This window comes from Miniopterus schreibersii (genome assembly GCF_964146895.1).
Source record: "Miniopterus schreibersii genome assembly, chromosome: 12".
Lineage (NCBI taxonomy): Eukaryota > Metazoa > Chordata > Mammalia > Chiroptera > Miniopteridae > Miniopterus > Miniopterus schreibersii.
Window position 1 is genome coordinate 73942354 of NC_138112.1, and position 22689 is coordinate 73965042.

The 22689-nt window shown below is 60.3% G+C and overlaps 2 protein-coding genes and 1 long non-coding RNA gene across 3 annotated transcripts in view; 2 read left to right on the top strand and 1 right to left on the bottom strand.

Moving 5' to 3' along the window:
• The window catches only part of PTDSS2 (phosphatidylserine synthase 2), a 28579-nt gene extending 25432 nt beyond the window's left edge, over positions 1–3147 (bottom strand). Inside the window, exon 1 of the mRNA XM_081155456.1 lies at positions 2902–3147. Coding sequence (XP_081011582.1) covers positions 2902–3059 — 158 coding nt within the window. The 5' untranslated portion in view covers positions 3060–3147. The remainder of the gene's footprint in view (positions 1–2901) is intronic.
• Positions 3148–5306: 2159 nt separating this feature from the next.
• On the top strand, positions 5307–8418 carry LOC308565391. The gene is made up of 3 exons (XR_014000037.1): positions 5307–5722; positions 6145–6279; positions 7893–8418. It is a non-coding gene; the product is annotated as an uncharacterized lncRNA (long non-coding RNA).
• A 2356-nt stretch (positions 8419–10774) lies between these two features.
• ANO9 (anoctamin 9) lies at positions 10775–22182 on the top strand (the record flags this gene model as incomplete). The annotated part of the gene is given in 25 exon segments (XM_081154926.1): positions 10775–10841; positions 11907–11968; positions 11970–12065; positions 14038–14112; positions 14188–14313; positions 14479–14624; positions 15738–15784; positions 15918–15976; positions 16063–16136; positions 16436–16570; positions 16795–16891; positions 17044–17104; positions 17225–17307; positions 17508–17612; positions 17692–17856; positions 17938–17974; positions 18211–18322; positions 19411–19468; positions 19551–19648; positions 19764–19894; positions 19997–20149; positions 20917–21064; positions 21618–21719; positions 21796–21889; positions 21970–22182. Coding segments are annotated over 25 exon segments (2544 nt in total).
• Between the last annotated feature and the right edge of the window lie 507 nt (positions 22183–22689).

Consider the following 22689-nt stretch of genomic DNA (forward strand, 5'->3'; position numbering starts at 1 on the left):
ACTAAATTTCTGACCTTAAGCAACTTGATTCATCTCTCAGACTGTTTCCCCATCTTTAAAAGAGCACAGAAGTAGTAACTTGCGAGTCTGGTTAAACAGAAATGCTCCCTTGCCTTCACATGGCCCACTTCCACCCGTGTGGAAGTAACGGGGCACCGAGGAGACTCTGCAGGCAGAACTGCTCCCTGCTCCACCCCCAGGGCCAGAAGGACAAGCCACCCTCTGGTGTGATGGCTAAGGCATAACTCTGGGGAAGGTCTGCGTCCTGTGATCTGGGCACAGGACATAGCGGCTGTAAATCCTGTGACTTCAGTAGCTCGGCAAGGGTGAGGGCGTGAGGACAGCTGGCTCCCTGCCCCAAGAGTAGAAAATACCCCGTTGTCAGTCACCCACTCATTGTGCCGAGTGGGCAGGAAGGCAGGCCTGCCAACCCTGTTAGAGAAAACACGAGGTGTGGCCAGGACACAGTGCACAACGTTCCGTCAGGAGAGGCCAGACCAGAGGCATGGCCCAGGCATGCAAGGGGTGTTGGGGCCGTGACACCGACCACACGACCAAAAGGCAACAGCTGGGGAGTCATGCTTCCCAGACGTGAGTGAAGCCGGCAAACCTCTCACCCACAGTGACTGAGAAAGGTGTACTCGGGAACCCGGGCACCTAAAGCACCCCCACTCCCTGCCGTCTCCTGTGAGGTGCACTGCAGGTGGGCGGCCATTGAGTCCTGAGGGTGCTCACTGCAGGGCAGCGTGGGAGACCAAGCACATGGCAGGTACTCCCAACACATCACAGCCAGCCATCCACCCCCGACTCAGGAGGGCTCAGGAAGCATGGTAACCCAGCGGCCCTGCAACCTACAGGTGGTGTGTCACCAGCACCTCTCCAGGGCGTCCACCAAACAATTTTTAGACATGAGCAGACACTTCTTCACGCAGTTCCTCTGTGTCTGTGGATGTGGGATGCTCCCACTCAAGACCACCACAATTAGCAGAAGAAGCAGGGTCCTTGCCACCTTGGACACCTGCGGTCCTCACACCCCATCCCTTGGGCCTAGTTTGGGGGAGCCCACACCCTGTGGCTGACAAGTGGTAACAGAGAAACCCCAAATCCTCGTGCATGGCCTCCACACCACCATCAGGGGCCCCAAAGAAGCCCAACCTTCTTTGAAAAGGAAAACCTTAAACACAAGGTTTTGAACCACACACAAGTTTCTGAGTGATTATGGAACATAAAGTCATTTCCACAAATACATATTTTCAGTCATTAGTTTTTTGTAACACTCATTACTAAGACTCTCTAATAAACAAAGTAAGAGCCTTTAAAATCCTAGCACAGCAAGTCGGTAAGGGAAAACTCAGAAGAAGGTTAAATGGCTAAGCTCTGCAGGTAAAAGGAAGTAATTCTCGCCAGGGAGGTATCTGGTAACCTGCACAGGTGAGGGAGAGAGGCCTGAGATGCAGCAAGAAGCTGCACACACCACGGACCTGGTCGCCAGCCCGCCCCAGGGCACAGGGCACCTCACACCTGTGGGGGGTCAGGCCCACCCACCTGTAAGGCAGGTCCCTGAAACCAGCTGGCCCTGCGGCAACCCCCTCTAGCGAGCCTTCCTGGCCCACCCCAGTCGCCCTCTTCACAGGCAGGCTCAGCTTCAGTCTGGGGGCCCCACTTCCGAACGACCAAGAGCCCTGAGGACCGTCGTTCTCAGCCCGGGTGGGGCGTGCTCCCTGGCGCCTGCTGGTGCTGGGACACCCCCATCCCTTCATAGGCTCTGTGCCTCGTGAGTCCCAAGCTTGTGCCAGAGGCTTCCTGTCAGCTCCAGAGGCGCTGGCACCCAGTAGAGGCCCAGCCACGGCGCCCCAGAACCTCAGCGTCTCGGGGGTCACCAGCTGGTCTGCGAGAGGGCGGTGCCCTCCCTCCTGCAGTCTGAGCAGGACAGCTGGACAGGCCTGATGCACACGCAGCGTGTCCAGCTCGGGGCCGCCCCTGTGGAGAAGGTGCCCACCCCTCTCCCTCCCACGGGCTCCTCACGCCCCCGCGCGTGGTCCCCCCAGCAGGGCTGGGCGGCCATCCCCGTCGCAGCTGCTGGCACCCGCAGAAGCGATGCCCCAACAGCAGCCTTCCTGCATCTCTCCTGAGTCCGACACACACCAGGACCCCAGCGTCCCGGACGCGCCCCTCCTGCGGGCCCGCGGGGGGGGGGGCCGCACCTCCCGGGCAGCCTCGCGCGCCGCCTAGTCCCGCCCTCGGCCCCCTCAGGAGCAGCTTCCCGGGCGCCGTCCCGCTCAGACGGCCCGTCTCTCCCGCGCGCTTCCCAGGGGCAGGGGCACGTCTACTTCAGCCCCCCCCCCCCAGGGCTCACCGCAGGGCTCAAGGGCCGGACAGTCGGTCTTCCAGCTGGACTGCCCGGGCACCGAGCGGAGCGGAGCGGAGCAGCGAGTGGGGCGGGCGCGGGCCCTCGCGGGGGGCCAGGGGAGCCGAGACGGGGAAGGGCCGCACCGAGGCCGCGCGCCGGCGGCAGCGCGCCCGGGACCTGCCGGCCCAGCGCCGCTCCCCGAGCCCCCGAGCGCCAAAGCCCGGGGGCAGGCGCGTGACCCCTCCCAGCGGGGGCGCGACCCCCGGCCCCGCGGAGGCAGCGCGGAGCCCGACCCGAGGCTGGGCTGGGACGCGGGCGCCCGGAGGGAAGGAGGCGCGGGGCTGAGGTGGACTCTGCGCAGGCAGGTCAGGGAAAGCCGCCTCAGGTGAGGTCCGAGCCGCGTCCCCGGGGCCCGGGGGAGGGGGCCGCAGGGGCCGGGACCCCAGGGAGGCCGGGCGGCGCCGGCCCCGGAGCCCCCGGGCCCCCCGCGCCCCAACGGCGTGGCCTCGCCCCCGCGACCCCGGCCGGACCCCGGCCGCCGCGCCACTCACCAGAAGAAGGTGTTGGTGCCGTCGTCGTAGACCTCGGACTCGGTGCTGCGGCGGCCCCCGGGCGCGCCGTCCGGCGGCTCCTCCAGCGCGGCCTTGCCGGCGGGCACCGGGGACCCCGGCCGCGGCCCCCCGGCGCCCCTGCGCTCGCCCCTCCGCATGGCGCCGCCGCCCCGAGCCGCTCCGCCCGCGCCCTGACCTCACGCTCAGCGGGTCACCGCGAGCGCGCCGCGCACGGCGCACGGGGCGCAGGGAAAGGGCCGCGCCGCTCGCCGGCGGGGTCTCGGGAGAGCCGGGGCTGGGGGCGGCGAGGAAAGGGTAGGCGGTGCATTGTGGGACGTGTAGTCCGCGCTTCTGGGCCGCGGGGCATGCTGGGCCTCGTAGTCTCCGACCTCACGCGTCAGAAGCGGTGCTTGCTGGGAAGGATGCCTCCCGGTTGCTAGGTAACCGGAGCGGGCTGGCCCGGGGGAGTGTGGTCCCCCCCGGAGCCGGGTGACACAGGGGCTGCCCCAGCAGACCCCCCTCGCCGGGCGGCCTGGCCCGAGCCGGGCCCCCAGCCCCAGCCCCCAGCCCCCAGGCCCGCCCGCGCTCTCCTGGGCGCCTTCCCCGTGGACCCTCTGCCCCAGCTCTGGACTCCAGCCTGCAGCTAGTTCTTTCACGGGATCTCGTGACATTGGCCTGTTAGAACAGCGGGGACCTGCTGCTTTGGGGCGACTCAGTTTGTTAATATAGACCGGGCCCGCAAAAACACGTAGGCCTGAGCCACTCTGAGAGACAGACTGACAGCTCAGTTAAACACAGTTACCATGTCACCAGCAACTCCCCTCCTACGTATATACCCGAAGAAACGAAAACGTGCTCTCACAGCGTGTACCTAGACCTTCACAGCAGCGTTGACCTTAAAAATAAAACAGCCAATTAGTTACCAGCAAAGTGGGCTTATTCAGGAACAGCAGAGAACTGGAATTCGGAACAAACATGCTACAGCAGAAACGAGAGGCAAGTCCGGCAGACAAAAGAAGGAACGTTACTTCATAGCGATAAAGGAAGCTGCGAATGAAAGTCCACTGGAGGAAAGCGGGAGTTCAGGGTGGTGGTGGCTGCCCCTTGGCCAAGTTGCCATGGTTCCCATTGGCTGGGCTTGTTGAGCCAAGGGGAGAGCCTTCCTTCCTCCGGCTGGGGTAGTAGAGGCACACCTTGCTGGGAATGCAGGGTGTCTTTTCCTGTTGGGTCTGTAGCTGAGATTCTTCCTCGGGGTGTCTGACCTGGAATTGTGTGTGAGGGCTCCCCCTTCAGGCCTCCCGACTCCATTTAAATGAGGGTTCTTTTATTCATAATAAAAGCAGCATTATTCCTTATGGCCAAAAATGGGATGCAGGTAATCAGCTGACGAATGGATACACAAAATGTGTCTATCCACACAATGGAAAATTACTTGGCCTTTAAAAAGGAATGCAGTTGCGACACATGCTGCAACATGGGCTAACCTGGGAAACATTATGCTAAGTGGAAGAAGCCAGTCACAAGAGACTACGTAGTATATGACCTACTTATATGAAATGTCCCCAATAGGCAAACCCGTGGAGACAGACTGTAGATTAGTGGTCACCAGGGGCTGGGGAAGGGAAGTGGGGAGTGACTGCTAAAGGGCACTGAGTTCCTTTTCAGGGCCATGAGAATGTTCTACAGTGGACTGATGGTGGCACATATCTGTGACGATACTAAAGACGAATGAACTGGCCCTGACCGGTGTTGCTCAGCTGGTCGAGCATCATTCTGTGCACCAAAAGGTGGCCGGTTTGATTCCCAATCAGGGCACATGCCCAGGTTCCGGGCTCAATCCCCTGTAAGGGGCGTTCAGGAGGCAGCTGATCGATCTCACATAGATGTTTCTCTCCCTCTCCCTTCCTCTTTCTCTAAAAATCAATAAAAATATTTTTAAAGCCACAAACTAGTGAACTGTACACTCTAAATGGGTGGATTGTATGGTATGTGAGTTAGATATCAATAAAGCTGTTAAAATATACACGTAACAGAATGTTTGAAGGGGCTCCCCCTGCACTCAGCACGCAGCCAGACCTGCCAGGTATGGAGTCCGGTTGTGATGGGACCGTGAGTCTCAGGCCCTGACCACTATGTGGAGCCTCCCGATAGGGTGGGGACCAACAGGCTGCCAGGAAACACTGGTTCAAGGAGGTGTGCCCTGGGCCTTCACGGCCGGCTGCTCCCCTCTGCCTTGCCCTTGGGCGCATTCCCTGCCTCAGGCTTCTGCGTTATCCAGCTAGGGTTGCCAGGGTGGCCAGCATGGCCTGGCATCCAGCTCCTCTGTGGCCAATCTCGAGAGCACGTGCGTATGAGTGAGGGGGGGCTGGAGAGGACAGACAGGGCTGGACTTTGGTCTCCATCCCGAAGGCCACAGGGAGTCATGAGGAAGGTGGCTGCCTGGTTGGGGAACCAGGATATGCAGTCCCTATGGCACCGGCCTTGAACAAACGGACGCGTTGGGGCCCACTCTGCCCGGAGACGTGACAGGGGACCACGAGCAGGAGGCGCCCAGAGCAAGCCAGCTCCCGCGCGCCCGGCCTTTCCAGCAAGCACCCCTGAAGCCGTCCTCAGGACCCCTCTTCCCGCACGCCAGCTGGTGGCGCTGTCGGGACCCCTTCCTGGGTCTGTTCTTTTTGCCAAACTGCATCCAGAACCCCCCTCCCCCCGCGGCAGAGCGGGTCCCCGAGGCCTCTCCAGGGCGCAGAGGCCGGGCGGGGCGACGCACCGGCCCCCTTGGGGCGTCTGGCGCGCCCGAGTCCTCCCGGCTCCGGACGGACCGGTAAGGGCGGGGCGGGGCGGGGCGGGGCGGGGCCGGGGCGGGGCCGGGCCGGGCGCAGCGGCCACCCGGGGCTGCGCGGGGCGCCCTCTGCCCGCGCGCGGGCCACCTGTTGTCAGTCGCCTTTGAGCTCTGGCCTTGTGCCCACGAGCTCCCAGGCGTTACCAACGCCAACTCTGGTGATCTGTACACACCCCTGCGTTCTGCTTTCGTCTCTGGTTTAGAGCCCGAGAAACTGAAGCGCAGGGAGGTTGGTGCCCCCGCGCCCAGCCCCTTCGCCCCTGCCCCCTGCGCCCCCGGCCTCTGCTGACTCCCCCGCACCCCACAGGGAGCCCTCCGCCTGCAGCTTTGCACCCGGGTCCTGGTAGATGGGTCCCACCTCCGCCCGTCCCTGTCCTGACCTCTGCCCTTCGCCCTGGCTGCAGCCCTGCTCACCCCGCCCCTTCGGACACGCGTGGCCGGCAGGGTCCGCTGCAGGATTTGGAGACCGGCGGCCGGGGAGCGGCGAGGGCGGCTAGGAGGCCGGCGGTTTATGGCTCAGGTGGCCGGCCAGGTGGCAGGTGAGAGGAGTTGGCAGCGTGCTTTGAGGACGTGGTCATCGTGGGGCTGTCCACACAGTGGGAGTCAGGAGTGTCCCGCCTGGGGAAGGGCGCAGCGGGGATGACTGCTGGAGGGGGGGGGCTGGGACCACCTCAGAAAGGACTCAGGAAGCCCCAAATCCAGCTGATGCCCTGTGCTGCCTCTGAAAAGCGTCCTCCGTGAGGCATCAGAGTGTCTTTGGGCCACATGCAGGCCACTGGGGTCTGGAGGACAGGGGGTGCTTGCTCCTGCCTGTGGCATTTCACCTGGGGCCCTTCCTAGAGGCTTTGTCATCCTGTGGGGTGGCCACTACCCCCAGTGAAAGGGGTCTGAGGTGCCTGGAGAAGTGGGGATGGGGCCTGCTCCCTGCTGCCCTCAGGTCCTCAGAGGGAAGGGCACAGGGGGGCAAGGCTCCCCAGAGTCAGGGGAGGAAGGGAAGGGGAGAGGGTACAGGGCCCACCAGGAAGAGCAGGAGGCCACGTGGGCCTCCACCGAAGTTCTCTGCCCAAGACAGCAGGGTGAGGTTTGCCAACGCCGGGGTGGAGGGGCCACACTGCCTTGGAGGGGCTGGCCCACTGCACTGTGGCTTCTCCATAAGACACACTCGAGACCAAGGCACAGGGTAAGGCTGACTCCAGGAAATAAAGTTCATAATAGACTTTAGTATGATAATACAGTAAATTTAATAATAAAGTTCATAAAAGTGATGTATTTGCTGCACAAAATTTGAAAAAATAAAAGCAAACTAAAGAAAGAAAAGCGTAATTCCATCATCCGCAGTTCACGTCATTAAGCAAATAGAAATATCCAGTGTTACCTCTACTCTTCCAGTAGGTTAATGACTTTTAACTTAATTGAGATTAAAATGTCTGCATGCTTGCCCTGGCCGGTGTGGCTCAGTCGTTAAAGCATCAGCCTGGGTATGGAAGGGCCAAGGTTCGATTCCCGGTCAGGGGCATGTACCTGGGTTGCAGGTTTGATCCCCAGCCCTGGTCTGGGTGCGCGCGGGAGGCAAGCGACCCATGTTCTTCTTCCCCTCTGTCCCTCCTTCCCCTCCCTCCCTCTCTTCCACTCTCTCTAAAAAGCAATGGAAAAAAATATCCTCGCGTGAGGATTAATAACAACAAATGTATACATTCGCAATCTGTGTTTTTTCACTTAGTATAAAATGAGCACTGCCGATGGTCTCACACACCCTGTGAAAGCATCAGCCTGGGTATTAATCAGCACGAACAGGCCATGTTCGCAAGTCATTTGCCTAGTGTTGGCCGTCTAGATTCCAGGTGGTTCACAGTCTTTGTCTCGGAGGACATATTTGTACATACTTTCATTATTTTGGATTTTTTCGTTAGGGCAGTTTTAAAAAAAAGTTGTTCATGAGCCAAAGTTTAAGCAATTTTGAGACTTTTGATTCTTACAGCTGAGTTGCCTTCCCAAAGGCCTGGTCTCGTTTTCTCTCCAGATGGGCCAGGCTTGTGCCCTCCCCCCACCCATCCAGGCTGGAGAAGCTGCCTTTGCCCCAAGGGGCCACAGGTGCCCACTCTGGAGAAGAAAGGATCTGGATGTAATTTAGGTTCCCTCCCTCCCTCGGCAGGTGGGAATGAGAAGGAGCAGTGTTTGCGCAGCAGTGAAATTGGGAATGCTGCCCCGGCCAGTGTGGTTCAGTGCTCAAAGTGTTGGCCTGCGCACTGAAGGATCGCAGGTTTGATTCCTGGTCAAGGGCACACACCTGGTTGCAGGTTCGATCCCCAGCCCCGGTCAGGGCACGTGCAGGAGGCAACCAGTTGATGTGTGTGTGTGTCTCTCTCCTCTCTCTCTCTCTCTCCCACACCCCACCCCTTCCACTCTTTAAAAAAAAAACACAAAAAAATCAATGGAAAACATATCCTCCAGTGAGGATTTTAAAAATAATAATAATAATAATGATTCCTGGCCCGGCCAGTGTGGCTCAGTGGGTTGGTGTCATCCTGTGCACCAGGAGGTCACTGGTTCAATTCTGGGTCAGGGCACATGCCCGGGTTGCGGTCTCAATCCCCCGTGGGGTGCATGCGGGAGGCAACAGATCGATGTTTCTCTCTCATCAATGTTTCTCTCTCTCCCCCCTCTCTTCCTCTCTCTCTAAAATCAATAAAAACATATATAAAATATATATATATGTTATTTTTATTGGTCTGGCCACCTGCAGACACTTCTCTCCGACACTACGTGGAGTTTCCATGGCATGAATCACAGTGCATGGTGGGTGTGCTGTCAGGGTGGCACAGCTCTCTGCTGCCCCAGCCCCCCTTGTCTTTGCCACCTCACATAGTTCAGCCCTGGCCCCAGCTGCTGTTGCAGCCTGACATGGGTCTCCCAAGCAGAAATGTGGGTGGGGCTGTGTCATCCCTGGGGCAACCCAGAGCAAACATGTCAACCCTGGGTCTGAACCACAGGGGTGCAGAGGCTGCTCGAGGCTGTATCCCAACACCACAGGTGCTCCCTGCCCCCACGACATCATGGGTGCCCCTGTGACACTTTGGGTGCTCCCTGCTCCCTCCAGCTGCCCCCATGTGGTTCAGGGTCTCCAGGTGTCTTGCTCTGCTGAGCTCCTGCTCTGTGTCCTCAGCTTTGGAGCAGCTTTCAGAGCCTGGGTACCCCACCTTCTTGTTGGGGGCAGCGCTCTGGGGTGGTCCAGAGCTTTCCCCAGTTGCTGCCTAGGGCCCACAAGACTTGGTGGGGCCGTCCCCTCAGAGGTCCATGCAGCCTGGGGGCCAGCCACACATCCTCAGGACGCCAAGGGCTCCTCCTGCCCCAGCTGGCGTCCGCAAGGCAGGGGATCAGGGTAGAAGAGACAGTTTCTTTTGGGGATCTGCCTCTTCCTCCATCTTCATGCCCCAGCTTCTCTTCTAAGGGAATCAGCCCTGGACTTGGGAGATCAAGGGTTGGATGCTGGAGAGGCCCTGGGAAAGGTGAGTCTTGGGGTCAGGAAGAGTGAAGGGGAGAGGGAAGCTAGGGCATTGGGGAGCGCTCATGTGCCCCCTTGCTTCCCAGAAGAGAGGGTGTCAATGTAACCCCGACTTATAAGGGAAAGCCTCCCCTGCAGGTGAGGGTGAAGGGACTTCGGTAGGGGTGTGCCCTCGCAGCCTGGCTCCCGGGCTCCTCCCCACGCCGGCTGGCAGGAGGGCGGGGAGGGAGGAGGAAGGTGAGTCCCACGCGGAAGTCAGGTATGACTCGCCTGGCCACACTGCTGCTACTGCGGTGCTGAGCCGCCTCCCTCGGCTGGATCTGGGACAGCGAGGGGCTGCCAACATGCAGGTGAGTCGGTGCTGCACGGGGTCCACACCTGTGGCCCCTCCAGCCAGCTCGCCAGCCTCCCCTGGAGAGTGCCCATGGGGTTCCTGAAGCCTGGGCTGAGGTGCCAGTGGCAGAGCAGACAGAGCCCTGAGCAGGGGCTTCGCTTTCCATCCTTAGGGTGGGGCCGAGGAGGAGACCATTTCTCCTTGGAAGGGAGCAGCCAGGGATCTTGGTGACCCCAAGGTGGGGGTCTTAGTTAGTGAGTGGGGCCTAGATGGGCAGGGCATGCCCACCGCCAGTCCCTGAGTCAGGGTGAGGACCCCAAGACTGAGCAGCTTTGCCCTGTAGCTGGCACTGGAGGGGAGGGCGCTGTGGCCTCCAGGATGGGCTGACCTTGGGCTGGAGAGGCCCAGGGTAGCCAGCTGGGCCCTCTCTCCCTGGAGTCCTGCCCTAGGCAGAGGTGGGGTGGCTGAGGGTTACTGGTTTCTGATTCAGGGGAGCAGAGCAGGAGGCTGTGAGGGGCCAGGGAAGGTGGGCAGGAGACCATCTGAGAAGACATCCTTTCTCCCCTCTGCCCAGGAAGAGTTTGCAGGGCAGGGCCAGCACCTGGGTGGCAGGAAGAGATCCATGCAAGGTGGAGAGTGAAACCAGCCTCCCACGGGGCCACCCAGGGCCCTCCCAGGTGTGAGCCAAGGGGTGACCTCCAACTCCACCTCTGCCTGAGGGCCTCCTCGGCCCTTCCTTAGCCAGCTCTGGTGTCCTGAGATTCCTCAGCCCAACACCCAGGCTTCCCTGCTGGCCCCTTCCTCTCAGGTCAGTCAGGCCCATGCTGGGGTAGAGGAGAGGCTTGGGGCTGGCTCAGGGTGGGTGAGGAGGCAGCACCTGGCTTGGCTGAGGTGAGAGAATTAACCCTTTGAAGGATAGGTGCAGATGCAGTCAGCTGGACTCAGTGGCCCATGCTCTTCCTCTGCTCAGATCCCTCCCAGGGCTCCCTGTTGCCCCAGCTGAAGTCCAAGCTCCCCAGACATCTGAGCAGTCCTTGTGGTGTGGCTTCTGCCAGCTCCCCAGCCTCACCTCCAAGCAGTTCCCTTCTTGCTCTTTATGCTTCTGCAAAGCTGAGATGCTGAAGTTGGTGTCCCTGGGAAGAGTGACTACGAAGTCCCATAGGTGCCAAGTGCCAGGGCACTAAGAGTAGTAACTTCCATGTCCTTGGAGGTGCTGAGTGCTGAGTCCCTGGGAGTACTGAGTACCAAGTCCTTGGAGGTGCTAGGTACTGTGTCTCTGGACACCAATTGCATGCTGCTCCTCAGGGCTTGTTTTCCTCTCCCGGGAGCTGCTCTCGCTTTTTCGCCTCCTGCAAACCATTTTTTTAAAAAATTTTTTAAAAGGAATTTTTTTTTAATTGATTTCAGAGAGAGGAAGGGAGAGGGAGAGAGAGATAAAAACATCAGAGAGAGTCATTGGTTGGCTGCCCCCTGCATGCCTCCCATTGGGGATTGAGCCTGAAACCCGGGCATGTGCCCTGACCGGTAATCAAACCATAATCTTCTGGATCATACATTGATGCTCAACCAGCGAGCCATGCCGGCCCAGCTCCTGCCAACCTCTTGCCCCACAAGGCCAAGCTCCACACTACCCACCCTGCCCAGTAGGTGCCTGCCCCTCCAGACCCCTGTGTCCACTTACACCACACTTACACCACACACTGCCCATGGGGGCTGCACACAGGGCACACCATTTCATCAGTGAGTACCTGGGGATGGATGATGGACAGCACACAAAAGAATGAATTGACAGATGACATACAGATGGATAGCTGGAGGGATGGTGGGAGGGAGGGGCAGGCAGAGCCAGGTGGGGTGCTTGGTCAGGGAGGGTGGTCTGGGGCACCTGGCTGGGCCAGCCAGGGGGGTGTCCACTTTGGTGGGGACAGGAATGTTCCCTTGCTGGACGATAACTGCACCGTGCTTTTGGGGCTGAGTCAGGAGGGCCTGGAGGGGGGACGTGACCCTCAGGAATAGTGACAGAGGCCCATATGTATCCATGTGCAGCTGAAGTGGTATCACATGTGTGTGTTCCATGTAGCCCGCCCAGACAGGCTGGGTGGTGGTCACTTCTGCACCCCTGAAGGGATGGACAGAGGGGCCTTCCGCAGCTCTGACTCTTGGTGTCCCTGGCTGTGAGTAGGGAGTATTCCCCAGGGCTGCCTTTTTATTTTATGTTTTTAGTATAAGTATATCCCATGATCACAATAATTGGGACATACTTATACCAAAAGGGATCTTGTTTATGTGAAACTCAAATGCAATTGGGTGGCCTGTACTTTACCTGGCAGTCCTGGAGGGCAGACTGGCTGGAGCAGTCCAGGCAGGCTTTCTGGAAGAGGCGTGCTTGAGCTTGGCAGGAATGTGGTTGGAGAAGGGAAAGGCTAGCAGGTGGAGCACCAGCAGGACCAAAGTCTTGGCTGTGGGTGACTGGAGCAGGGTTGAGGGCTGTGAGCTGGGGGCTCCTGGGGCAGGAAGCCCTGGCAGAAGTCCAGGGCCAGTGGGGGCTGTGGTGGGGTAGGGAGTGCCCAGATTTGCCAGCAGTTCACGTGAGGCCGGTTTTCTGATGGACACAACCCCTAGATTGCCCCAGAACCTTTATGTCTGGGATGCAGCAGGTCCCTGTCCCTCTGGGGTCCTTTGCCTCCCTGGGGAGCTGCCAACAGGGACTGGGGCTGGGGTCCTTGCCAGCCATGCAAACACAGCGTGCTCAGTGCCACGTTGGGGTGACAGGATGCTTGGTGTGTGGCCTAAAGCCCCGTAGGGCTGACACTGTCATGGCCAAGGTTGGAGGAGGTGGGTGATCTTGCCTGAGAGAGTGTGGTGTTGGTGTCCCCTGGGCTCTTGGCTCCAAAGCCAGGGTCTTCTCCTTGCACCTCTGCCCCTGGCTCCCCCCCCCCAGTGACCCTCCCTGACTGTGTGCCTTGTCCCCCACCCCTCAGCCGCCAGGTTCCCCCAGTGGAGGGGCCCTGGGTCACTCTGCCTCAGTCCTCAGCCTCCTCACTGAGCCTAATGAGGGCCCTGGGTCCCCCACCCTAACTCTCGTTCCTCCAGCTCAGGTAGGTTTAGTACATTGTCAATGTTATAAAGAGTTATAAATACAGAGGAGGTGCCCATGCCCTTTGCTCCGCCTCCCCTGAAGTCAGCGCCCATCGCTTGGGGTACTGGTCGAAATGAGGAGCCCACCACAGCTTCCTCGACTCCAACATTACCTGCTTTCCCACTGGGTCCTTTCCTGTCCTGGTCAGTGCAGGATCCCTGGTGGCAATCGGGCCCCTCCCGTCTGGGACGATCCCTCTGTCCCTCCTTGTCCTTGGGCATCTGCCTGTTCGGTCAGCCCAGGTCTGGTGAATGTCCCTGTGATGTTCTTGTGATGAGTCAGGACTGTAGATTCTAGGGAGGGGACCACACACCATCACATCACCTCCTCTCAGGGTCCCTGACATCTAAGTGATGTCACATGACCTCGACCCCCACTGTCTGGGGTGGGTGTCTGCTGGGCTCTCCTCTGGGAGGTGACTGTTTTCCTCCCACACCTTCCTCCTTGGTCATGAAGTGCAGCCCACACACAGCAGGGGAGGGCTAAGCTGCACCTCCCGGTCCTGCTGCCACAGTGACTAAGGACAACTTGGGGAGGGTCGCGAGGCTGAGCACATGTCCACTTCTGTGAGGTTCCGCCCACTGATGCAGCGTCTGTGTGTCTGTCCTGGAAGTAGTTTTGCTGAACTTGGTACCACGTCACGTTTGCTCCCGATGCCCCGTGGGAGGCGGCGGCCCATTTGTGCTCCGGCTGCATCACCTGCAGCCATGTGGGGACTGCGCGGTGTCTTCATCCATCCATGCAGTGGGGATGTGTGTTATTCCCACCGTTTCGATGTGACATTTGCTATTGTGAGCACCTTGTCCATCTGTCTGTGTCTCCAGGTGTGGCCGGGCCGGACTGTGGATGTTCACTTTTGTTTTCCAAATTCACGTACCAGTGCGTGCAACAGAGCAACCCCGGGGTTCTGCCAACTTTGGCACTTAAAATGTCCATGACCGAAGGGTAGAAGGTGGTGCCTCCCTGTCACGTGACCAGCGTTTCCTGGTCTCCCAGAGTTCCTGCATCTTCCCCTGTGCCTGCTGCTTGTCCGCGAAATCCTTTTGCATCTTGGCCTGTTTTAGATTGGGCTGTCTGTCTTCTCTTAGGGTTTCAGGAGCTCTTTGCCTATATTTCCAAACACACCTCTGCTGGTTGGTTCCTTGCCCTGCAGCCCCTGTGCCTGGCCCTTCCCTGACACTTACACCCCCCAGGACCTACTTGTATACATGTTTTCCTCACCTCCCCCCACCCCCAGCTTTGTGTTTTAAGCCCCTTGGTGCCCAGGAGACACTCTACTATGGGAATAATCTCAATCCTTCTGTCCCCACCCCCTGCCCCAGGGCGAAGAGAGACTCCAGATCCTGGTGGGGATGGAAGGTGACAGCTTCCCGCTGATGGAGATGGGTGCTTCTGAGGTGAGTCTCTGCTCAGACCCTCTGGGCTTGGCCCCTCCCACTCTCCCATGCCCAGCCCGTGTCTCCCTCCTACAGCCTGATCCTCCTGACCAGTGGGACTACGTCCTTGTGGCCGATCATCGCACCCAGACAAACCCCAGGCAGGTCTACCAGCAGCAGCAATTCCTGAAGGACCTCAAAGGAAAGGGCTTCCAATACAAGGTGGGCTGGCACTGAGGGGCAGGGGTCATGGGTGCCGGAGGGGTCTGGGGAGGGGTCTGGAGAGGTGGCCCGTGGTCTTGTGCTTGAGGTGAAGGGGCTGAACAGTGGCCATGGACGGAGCGGGGAGGGTTCCAAGGTAGAAGAGAGTCACTCCCCCACCCCCAGGTGAGGAAGGACCAGGAGAAGGTGTTCTTTGGAATCAGAGCCGACAATAGGATCTTCAGCCTGTACCAGATGCTCCTCATGGAGCCCAAGGGTCCAGCCCCCAGAGTGGAGACAACCAGGTCGACCCCCATCCCAGACACCACCAGGTGAGAGGCTGGCCTGGAGTCTGACCAGGAGGACCCCTACCTACCATGCACATGCCAGGTCCAGGGAGAGCCCCAGGTGTGTCCTCAGGGCTCTGTGCCAGCTTCCACATCTGTGAAAAGGGATTATGACAGTTCTCACCTCTTGGAGTGTTTTCTGAAAGCTACATGGGACTTAATGGGTGGGCAGATTCAGAGAGGCTGAGAGGACCCTCCCAGCCATCCCTCCTGGCTCTGAACCCAGATGCAGACCCAAGGCCCTTTCCCAGCCATCTATCCCCTGCCTCTTGGGAACCCAACACCTCCTCTCTCTCTCTGAGCACCTGCTCCTCCCTGCTGACCCTCCAGCTCTAAAAGCTGATCCACCTGCCCTCCCCATATCCCTCCTCCATCACCTGCCTGTCTCATCCCAAGTCCCTCCGAGCTCAGCTGGGGCCATGTCAGTGGAGACTGGCAAAGGACACTCCCAGCATGTGGATACAAGGCAACGGAGGGGGCTCCTGGGGATAGGACAACTGGGGGGCCCCCGGGAGGAGGAAGGGGGGGAAGATGAGTTGAGGCACCTTGATGGGGTATTGGAGAGCCGGGCAGGGTGAGTGCCCTGGGGCGTCCAGGGGACCATGTCACATCGGAGGGTGCTCAGGAGTGTGGCTCTTCAGTCAGATGCCACTTCCTGGCTGTGTGGCCTTGGCCAAGTTACTCAACCTCTCTAAGCCTCAGGCTCCACATAGGCAAAACTGCTCCCAGGGATGTAAAGAGGATTCACATACATAAGGCCAAAGGGTGTGCTCTGGCTGTGTGGGGGCTCCAGGGAGGAAGTGTGATTGGAGGTAGGGGGTCAGGCCAAGTTTCTGGGGTTCCGGGAGGAGAAGGACCATTCCTGAGAGAGCCCCGTCCTAGAGCCACGGGTGGGGGGGGGTGTAGCTGCATCCTGGGAGGATTTAAGGAGACCAAGGGTGGGCTCCTAGATGAGTCCTGGGTCTGGGCTCTGGTCAGGAGGTGAGGCAGGTAGGCTGGGGGCTCCACCAGGATGGTATGGGGCTTGGGACCCGGCCAGACAGGGGTCGGTCTGCTGAGGTTACATGGTGCCACTCTGAACCAGCTCTTGTGTTCCAGAATCCGAATCGTCGACTTCATCCTGAACAGCAAGACGAAAGCCGGTGGTGAGGATGGGCTGGGCAGATGGCCGGTGCAGTGGCCCACCAGGAGGGCACTGAGGTGGGGGGATGTGGCAGGGCCCTCCCTCCCCTCCCTCCCCTCCCTCCTCTCTGACTGGAGACTCCCCGTCACCCTTAGACACATTCCAGGACTTGGTGAAGGATGGGGTCTTTGAGACCAGGTTTCCCCTGCACAAGGTGAGGGGTAGGCTGGCTGGGAGAGGGCCTGACCTGAGGGTGGGGCCGGAGGCAGAAAGCTCTCACTGTCGGTCACCTGTGCCCAGGGGGAGGAAAACCTGAAGAAGAAATGGGCCCGGTGGAGAAACATGGTCCATGAGCAGCCCATTGATGATATCAGGTAATACTGCCCCAAGCAAGCCACCTGTGTCCCCTTCACAGACATACCTGTGCGCCGCAGAGACCCACCTGTGCTATCCACAGATGCATCTGTGCCCCCGCAGACACACCTGCACCCCTCACAGACGCACCTGTGCCCCCGCAGACACACCTGCACCCCTCACAGGCGCACCTGTGCCCCCGCAGACACACCTGCACCTCTAGCAAACACGTCTGTGCGTCCCATGCCCCCTGCCCCGCCCAGCACGGGCCTGGGACGTCGCCCTGGCGGTGGCTCTGACCGCGCCGCTGTGCCCGCAGGAACTACTTCGGCGAGAAGGTGGCCCTGTACTTCGCCTGGCTCGGCTGGTACACCTACATGCTGGTCCCCGCCGCGGTGGTGGGCCTCACGGTCTTCCTGAGCGGCCTCTCGCTGTTCAACGCCAGCCAGATCAGGTGGGGGCGTGTCACGGGGCGTGGTCAGGGCGGGCGGGGCGGGGCCACGACGGGAGGGCGGGGCCACGACGGGAGGGCGGGGCCGGGCGGGGCGGGGCCACGACGGGAGGGCGGGGCCGGGCGGGGCGGGGCCACAATCGGGGCGGGGCCACAATCGGGGGCGGGGCCAGGCCGGGAGGGGCGGGGCGTCGGGAGAGCCTACCCCTGGGCTCCTGCACCTGCAGCAAGGAGATCTGTGAGGCCCACGACGTCTTCATGTGCCCACGCGGCGACCATGGCCGCAGGTACCAGCGCCTCTCGGACACCTGCACCTTTGCCAAGGTTTGTCACCTTGGGGTGCACTCCAGGCCTAGGTCGCCCTGCAGAGGGCCCGCCCTGGCTTCCCCCCCTCCCCACAGAGCTGGGTGTCCTTCCCCCGGGGGTGACAGGGTGGCGGGGATGGCCAGCCGCAGCCCGCGTGTCCCTCTCCCCAGCTCACCCACCTCTTTGACAACGAGGGCACTGTGATATTTGCCATCTTCATGGCTCTGTGGGGTGAGTCGCTGCAGGCACCTGGGCGGGGGGCCAGCCTGGGCTCCAGGACCCCTCCTGCCCCCATCGCCTTGGGCCACCTCCCCAGGGACACCTGCGACACCCTCCTTGCTCCCGCTGCAGCCACGGTGTTCCTGGAGTTCTGGAAGAGGCAGCGAGCCCGCGTGGTGCTGCACTGGGACCTGTACGGGTGGGATGAAGACCAGGTGAGCCGGGCCAGGTGGCCCAGGCCGGCCGTCTCCTCCCAGCGCCCTGTGGCCCACCCGGTTCTGTGCTGCTGAGGCGCGCGTCCTCGTGTGGGAATCGTGCCTCCCGGGTCTGCGGCGTGGGTCCCCGTGTCTGACAAGTGCGTCCCATGTCTGATATGTGTGTCCTGTGTCTGAGGCGTGTCCGGTACCCTCCCCAGGAGGAAGTGGCGCTTGAGCTCATTAACTGCCCCGACTACAAGCTCCAGCAGCACCAGCACTCCTACATGAGAAGCACCATCATCCTCGCCCTGTCCCTGTTCATGGTACTCCGGGGAGCCCGTGGTGGGCTGGCACCCTGGCTGAGGACTGCCTCTGAGCCCACCCTCCTGGCCACCCCTGCAGATCTGCCTCATGATCGGCATGGCCCACGTCCTGGTGGTCTACCGTGTCCTGGCTGCCGCTCTCTTCAGCAACTCGGCCTTGCCCTTCCTGGAGGAGCAGGTGACCACGGCCGTGGTGGTGACCGGGGCCCTGGTGCACTATGTGACCATCCTCATCATGACTAAGGTGGGTGGTCAGGGCAGGGGGAGGGCGGGGAGGGGTTCTCCACTGAGGCCCAAAGTGAGTCCTCCGGTCTCCCCTCCGCAGATCAACAAGTGTGTGGCCCTGAAACTTTGTGACTTTGGTGAGAGCGGGGGCCCCCAGCCCCTCCCTAGCTTCTGGCAAGACATGGGAAGTGGACATGGGTTGGGGCGGGATGTCCTGTGGTTTCCATTGCCTCTCCCACCAAAGGGCGGGAGTTTGAACCTAGGAGACAGGTGTGGGTTGCAGGTGTCCCTGAGTGTCAGAACAGCAACAGGCTGGGCACTGGACTGCTGTGGGGCGAGGGACAGGTGAGGGACAGCCCGTGTGTTTTCCCAGAGAAGTCCCGGACCTTCTCAGAGCGAGAGAGCAAGTTCACCGTCAAGTTCTTCACTCTGCAGTTCTTTGCACACTTCTCCTCACTCGTCTACATCGCCTTCATCCTGGGCAGGTGAGGGCTCCCTCTGCCTTGCCTATTTATTTATTATTTATAAAAATGTTTTGATTTCAGAGAGAGGAAGGGAGAGGGAAAGAGTTATAGAAACATCAATGATGAGAGTCATGGATCGGTTGCCTCCTGCACACCCCCTACTGGGGATTGAGCCCCAAACCCGGGCATGTACCCTGACTGCAAATCAAACTGGTGACCTCTTGCTTGGTTCATGGTTGACGCTCAACCACTGAGCACACTGGCCGGGCTGCTGGGTCATTTTCACTCAACATGCCTCAGTAATCCATCTCTCCTCCGCCTCGCCGGCTTTTCTCTCTCTACTGACGATCTCCACTGTTTCACTCAAAGAATCCTCTCCCCTTTACGTCCAGTTTCTGGTCCTCCCTGTCCTGCTGCTCCCTCCTCAGCACTGGTTGCTTCCCTCCTGGCTGCTGGCTTTTCCTTCTCCTGAAGTATAAATATCACCAGCCAGAGTGAGTGTCCGTTCTAATGCCTCGGGCACATCTCCTGCTGTGTCTCCGCCTGGCTTCGTGGCATCCAGGAAAGGGGGTTAGCTTGGCATCAACTTTGTTCCCTTTTAGCACCTGTCAGTTGAAGTATCTAGTCTTTCAGTTAGTTTATTTTGATTTTCCAGGTACATAATTGCATTTCATATAATTTTTTTATTTGTAAATTTATACTATTCCAGAACTGTGTTAAATAATAGTTGTCGTAAACTGTAGTGGGGAGCTTCTCCAGGGTCTCTCCACGAAGCATGAACTGACTTTGGGCATAATTCCCTTTATACGTTTTATCACGTTATGGAAAGTAGGAGATTTAAACATAAAGTAACCCTATGTGCACGGTTTCCGGCAGGGGGGAACTGAGGCCCCTCTTAGCAGGCTTGTCTAGAACCCGTGTCTGCATGACCGGCGGAGCTTTCTCCTGTGCACGTGGGTATCGTGTCTGGGTGTAAGCTCTGCTCACCTGCAGGGCGGGCTCCTTCCTCTCTACTGTCTCCTGTGTGTTCCGTATCCCCTCTGTCCTCTCACCCCACCCCCACCCGATTAGGGGCAGGGCGCTGCCCTCAGCCTGGCTGTCCCTCCTAGGATCAACGGTCACCCTGGGAAGTCCGTGCGCCTGGCGGGCCTGTGGAAGCTGGAGGAGGTCAGTCTGTCTCGGGTGCCCTGCTGCCCTGTCCGTGAACTGCCCTTCTCCTGGGCCTGACCTCTCATCCCCCCGTCCCCAGTGCCACCTCAGCGGATGCATGATGGACCTATTTGTGCAGATGGCCATCATCATGGGCCTGAAACAGACGCTCAGCAACTGCGTGGAGTACCTGGGCCCGTGAGGACCCTCTTCCCCACCAGGCCCTCCTCCCCATCTCCCACAGCCAACCGCTCCCAGGGGCCCCTCAGCCCCGCTCTGCTCCCTACCCCTATCCGGTTCTTGTCACCCCCAGGTGGCTGGCCCACAAGTATCGCTCAATGCGGGGCAGCGAGTCCCAGGACCCCGAGCTGAGGAACTGGCAGCGCAACTACCGCCTGAACCCAGTCAACACCTTCAGCCTGTTTGACGAGTTCATGGAAATGAGTGTGTGGGAGGGATCTGGGGCTCCGGGTGGGCCAGGGTGCTGGGGCGCTGGGGCGGGAGGAAGCTGGGGGTCCCGAGGCTCAAGGTGACCGCCCCTCTCAGTGATCCAGTACGGCTTCACCACCATCTTTGTGGCCGCCTTCCCGCTGGCTCCGCTGCTCGCACTCTTCAGTAACCTCGTGGAGATCCGCCTGGACGCCATCAAGATGGTTAGGCTGAGGCGACGCCTGGTGCCACGCAAGGCCAAGGACATCGGTCAGGGGCCCAACGGGGTGGCTGTGCAGGGCGGGGTGCTCAACTTGGGCGCAGAGGTCGCAAGGGGCACCGGGACCACGCTATTTCCCCTCCCCACCCCACACAGTCCTCCAGGTCTTCCTGGGTTGTCAGCCAAGATGGGGGTCAGGCCTGGGGGGGCTCAGGCCCCAGGAAAAGGCAGGGCTGGCATGTACTTCACAAGCCCTTCCCTCTTGCCCTGGGACCTGGCTGGAGGGCCTGCAGCCTCCTTGGGGGGCCCAGACAGAGAAGCTGGACTCTGAGAACAGGGAGCTGACGGAGGGAGGGGCCCAGCATCTCACTGAGATGGATGGGCAAGTGTCAGGGATGAACAGAGAGCTGGGTTCACAAAGTGGGCAGGAGGAGGAACATGTGTGAGAGAGGCCCCAGTCTTGGGCCCAGGTTAAAGGGTTCTACCCTCGGGTGGGGAACCCAGAAGGTGGAGCAGGCTTGGGGCATCTGAGGGATTCAGAGAGACAAGGGAGGCAGGGAGACCTGAACCCCTTCCCATCTATGTCAAGGACATGGATATTGGGAGAGTGAAGGCTGGGCTCTGTTGGCCTTGGCGCAGGTCTCCTCATCAGTGGTCTGGCCCTATGGCTGCGATGGGGTGCCATTCACAGAGATGTGACAAGGCCCTCGGACCATCCAGGCTCTTGGCTTTGAAGGATGGATGGGTGGAGGTGGGGTGGGCTGTAGTGGTTACGGCTTGAGGAACCAGACAGCCTCACCCCGCTGCTGTGGCCCAGGGACCTGGCTGCAGGTGCTGGAGACCATTGGCGTGCTGGCGGTCATTGCCAACGGGATGGTCATCGCCTTCACATCTGAGTTCATCCCCAGAGTGGTATACAAGTACCGCTATGGCCCATGCCGAGGGGGGGCCCACTCTTCTGTCGAGTAAGGAGTGCTGCCACACAGGCCCTGGGGGGGCCTCAAACTGTCCAGAGATCCCTGGGAAAACGCCCAACCACAGCCCAGCATGGGGAGCCCAGGGGAAGGACTGGGTGCTGCCAATATTGCCTCTGCACTGACCTGCAGACCCTGGGCTGGAGCTGGGAGTGCTGACTGAGACCCCAGTGCGGCATTAGGTCCCAGAACCAGCTGTTTTCTGAGCAGGCACAGAACACCTCCCCTCCCAAAGTCAGACCCTTTGTGGCCTGCTCCTGCACGGGAGGGCAAAGCAGTGTCCTCACTCAGCCCCTCTAGCTTTCCAGGGGGTCCCACCTAAGGTTCCCCTCAGCCCTTGGCAAGGGAGGCAGATGGTGGCATCCCTGAGCCCCTTCAGCTTCCCCCCATGGCCCCTCTCCCACATAGAGGAATGGAGGGAGTCTGCACTGTGCCCCACCCTGGTGACCCCGCCAGACAGGAATTAGCTCCAGGGAAGCACCCCAGAGGCCTGGAGGGGCCACAACCTGCGCTCCAACCTCCATCTCCTCTCCCTGCCCCCCAGCTGCCTCACTGGCTACATCAACCACAGTCTGTCCGTGTTTCACACCAAGGACTTCCAGGACCCTGTCAAGATAGAGGGCTCAGAGAACGTCACTGAATGCAGGTTTGGACCCCACCCCCGCCCCCACGAGTGCCCTCTGTCCTCCTGACCCCTGACCTTAGGTCCTCCCCCACCCCAGGTACCGGGACTACCGCAACGCTCAGGACTACAACTTCTCGGAACAGTTCTGGGTCCTCCTGGCCATCCGCCTGGCCTTTCTCATCCTCTTTGAGGTGGGCCAAAACTGGGGGGCCCTCCTCCCCGCCCCCCAGCCTGCTTGACCTCCCCACTCAGCCCCCGTTCCCTCCCCCAGCACGTGGCCTTGTGCATCAAGCTCGTGGCCGCCTGGTTCGTGCCTGACGTCCCGCAGTCGGTGAAGAACAGGGTTCTGGAGGATAAGTACCAGATGCTGCGGGACAGGATGTGCTACGGGGGGTCCAGGCTGCAGTGTGAGCCCGGCTTAGGCCCTGGGGCCACCAATGCCACTCCTACCTCCAGCTCCAGCCTCAAGAGCACAGATGTGTAAGGGACCCAGAGCTGTTGCTGGCACCAGGAACAGAGACTCAGCCACCGCCACCAGCTCACACCCCTGCCCGTGGCTGTGGGGGGAGGATTGTAGGAAGGCTCACGTGTATGCGGGTGTAGATGAGGGGTCCCAGGGGGCCCATATATATGAAGGGCACTGGGGGGCCCATGTATATGAGGGGGTTCCAGGAGGCCTGTGTATATGAGGGGGTTCCGGGAGGCCCGTGTATATGAGGGGGGTCCCGGGAGGCCTGTGTATATGAGGGGGGTCCCGGGAGGCCCGTGTATATGAGGGGGGTCCCGGGAGGCCTGTGTATATGAGGGGGGTCCCGGCAGGCCCGTGTATATGAGGGGGGTCCCGGGAGGCCCGTGTATATGAGGGGGGTCCCGGGAGGCCCGTGTATATGAGGGGGCTCCCGGGAGGCCTGTGTCTGTGAGGGGTCCTGGGAGGCCTATACATATATGGGGGCATCAGCGAGCAGCACACTTATCTGTCCCATCTGTTAGG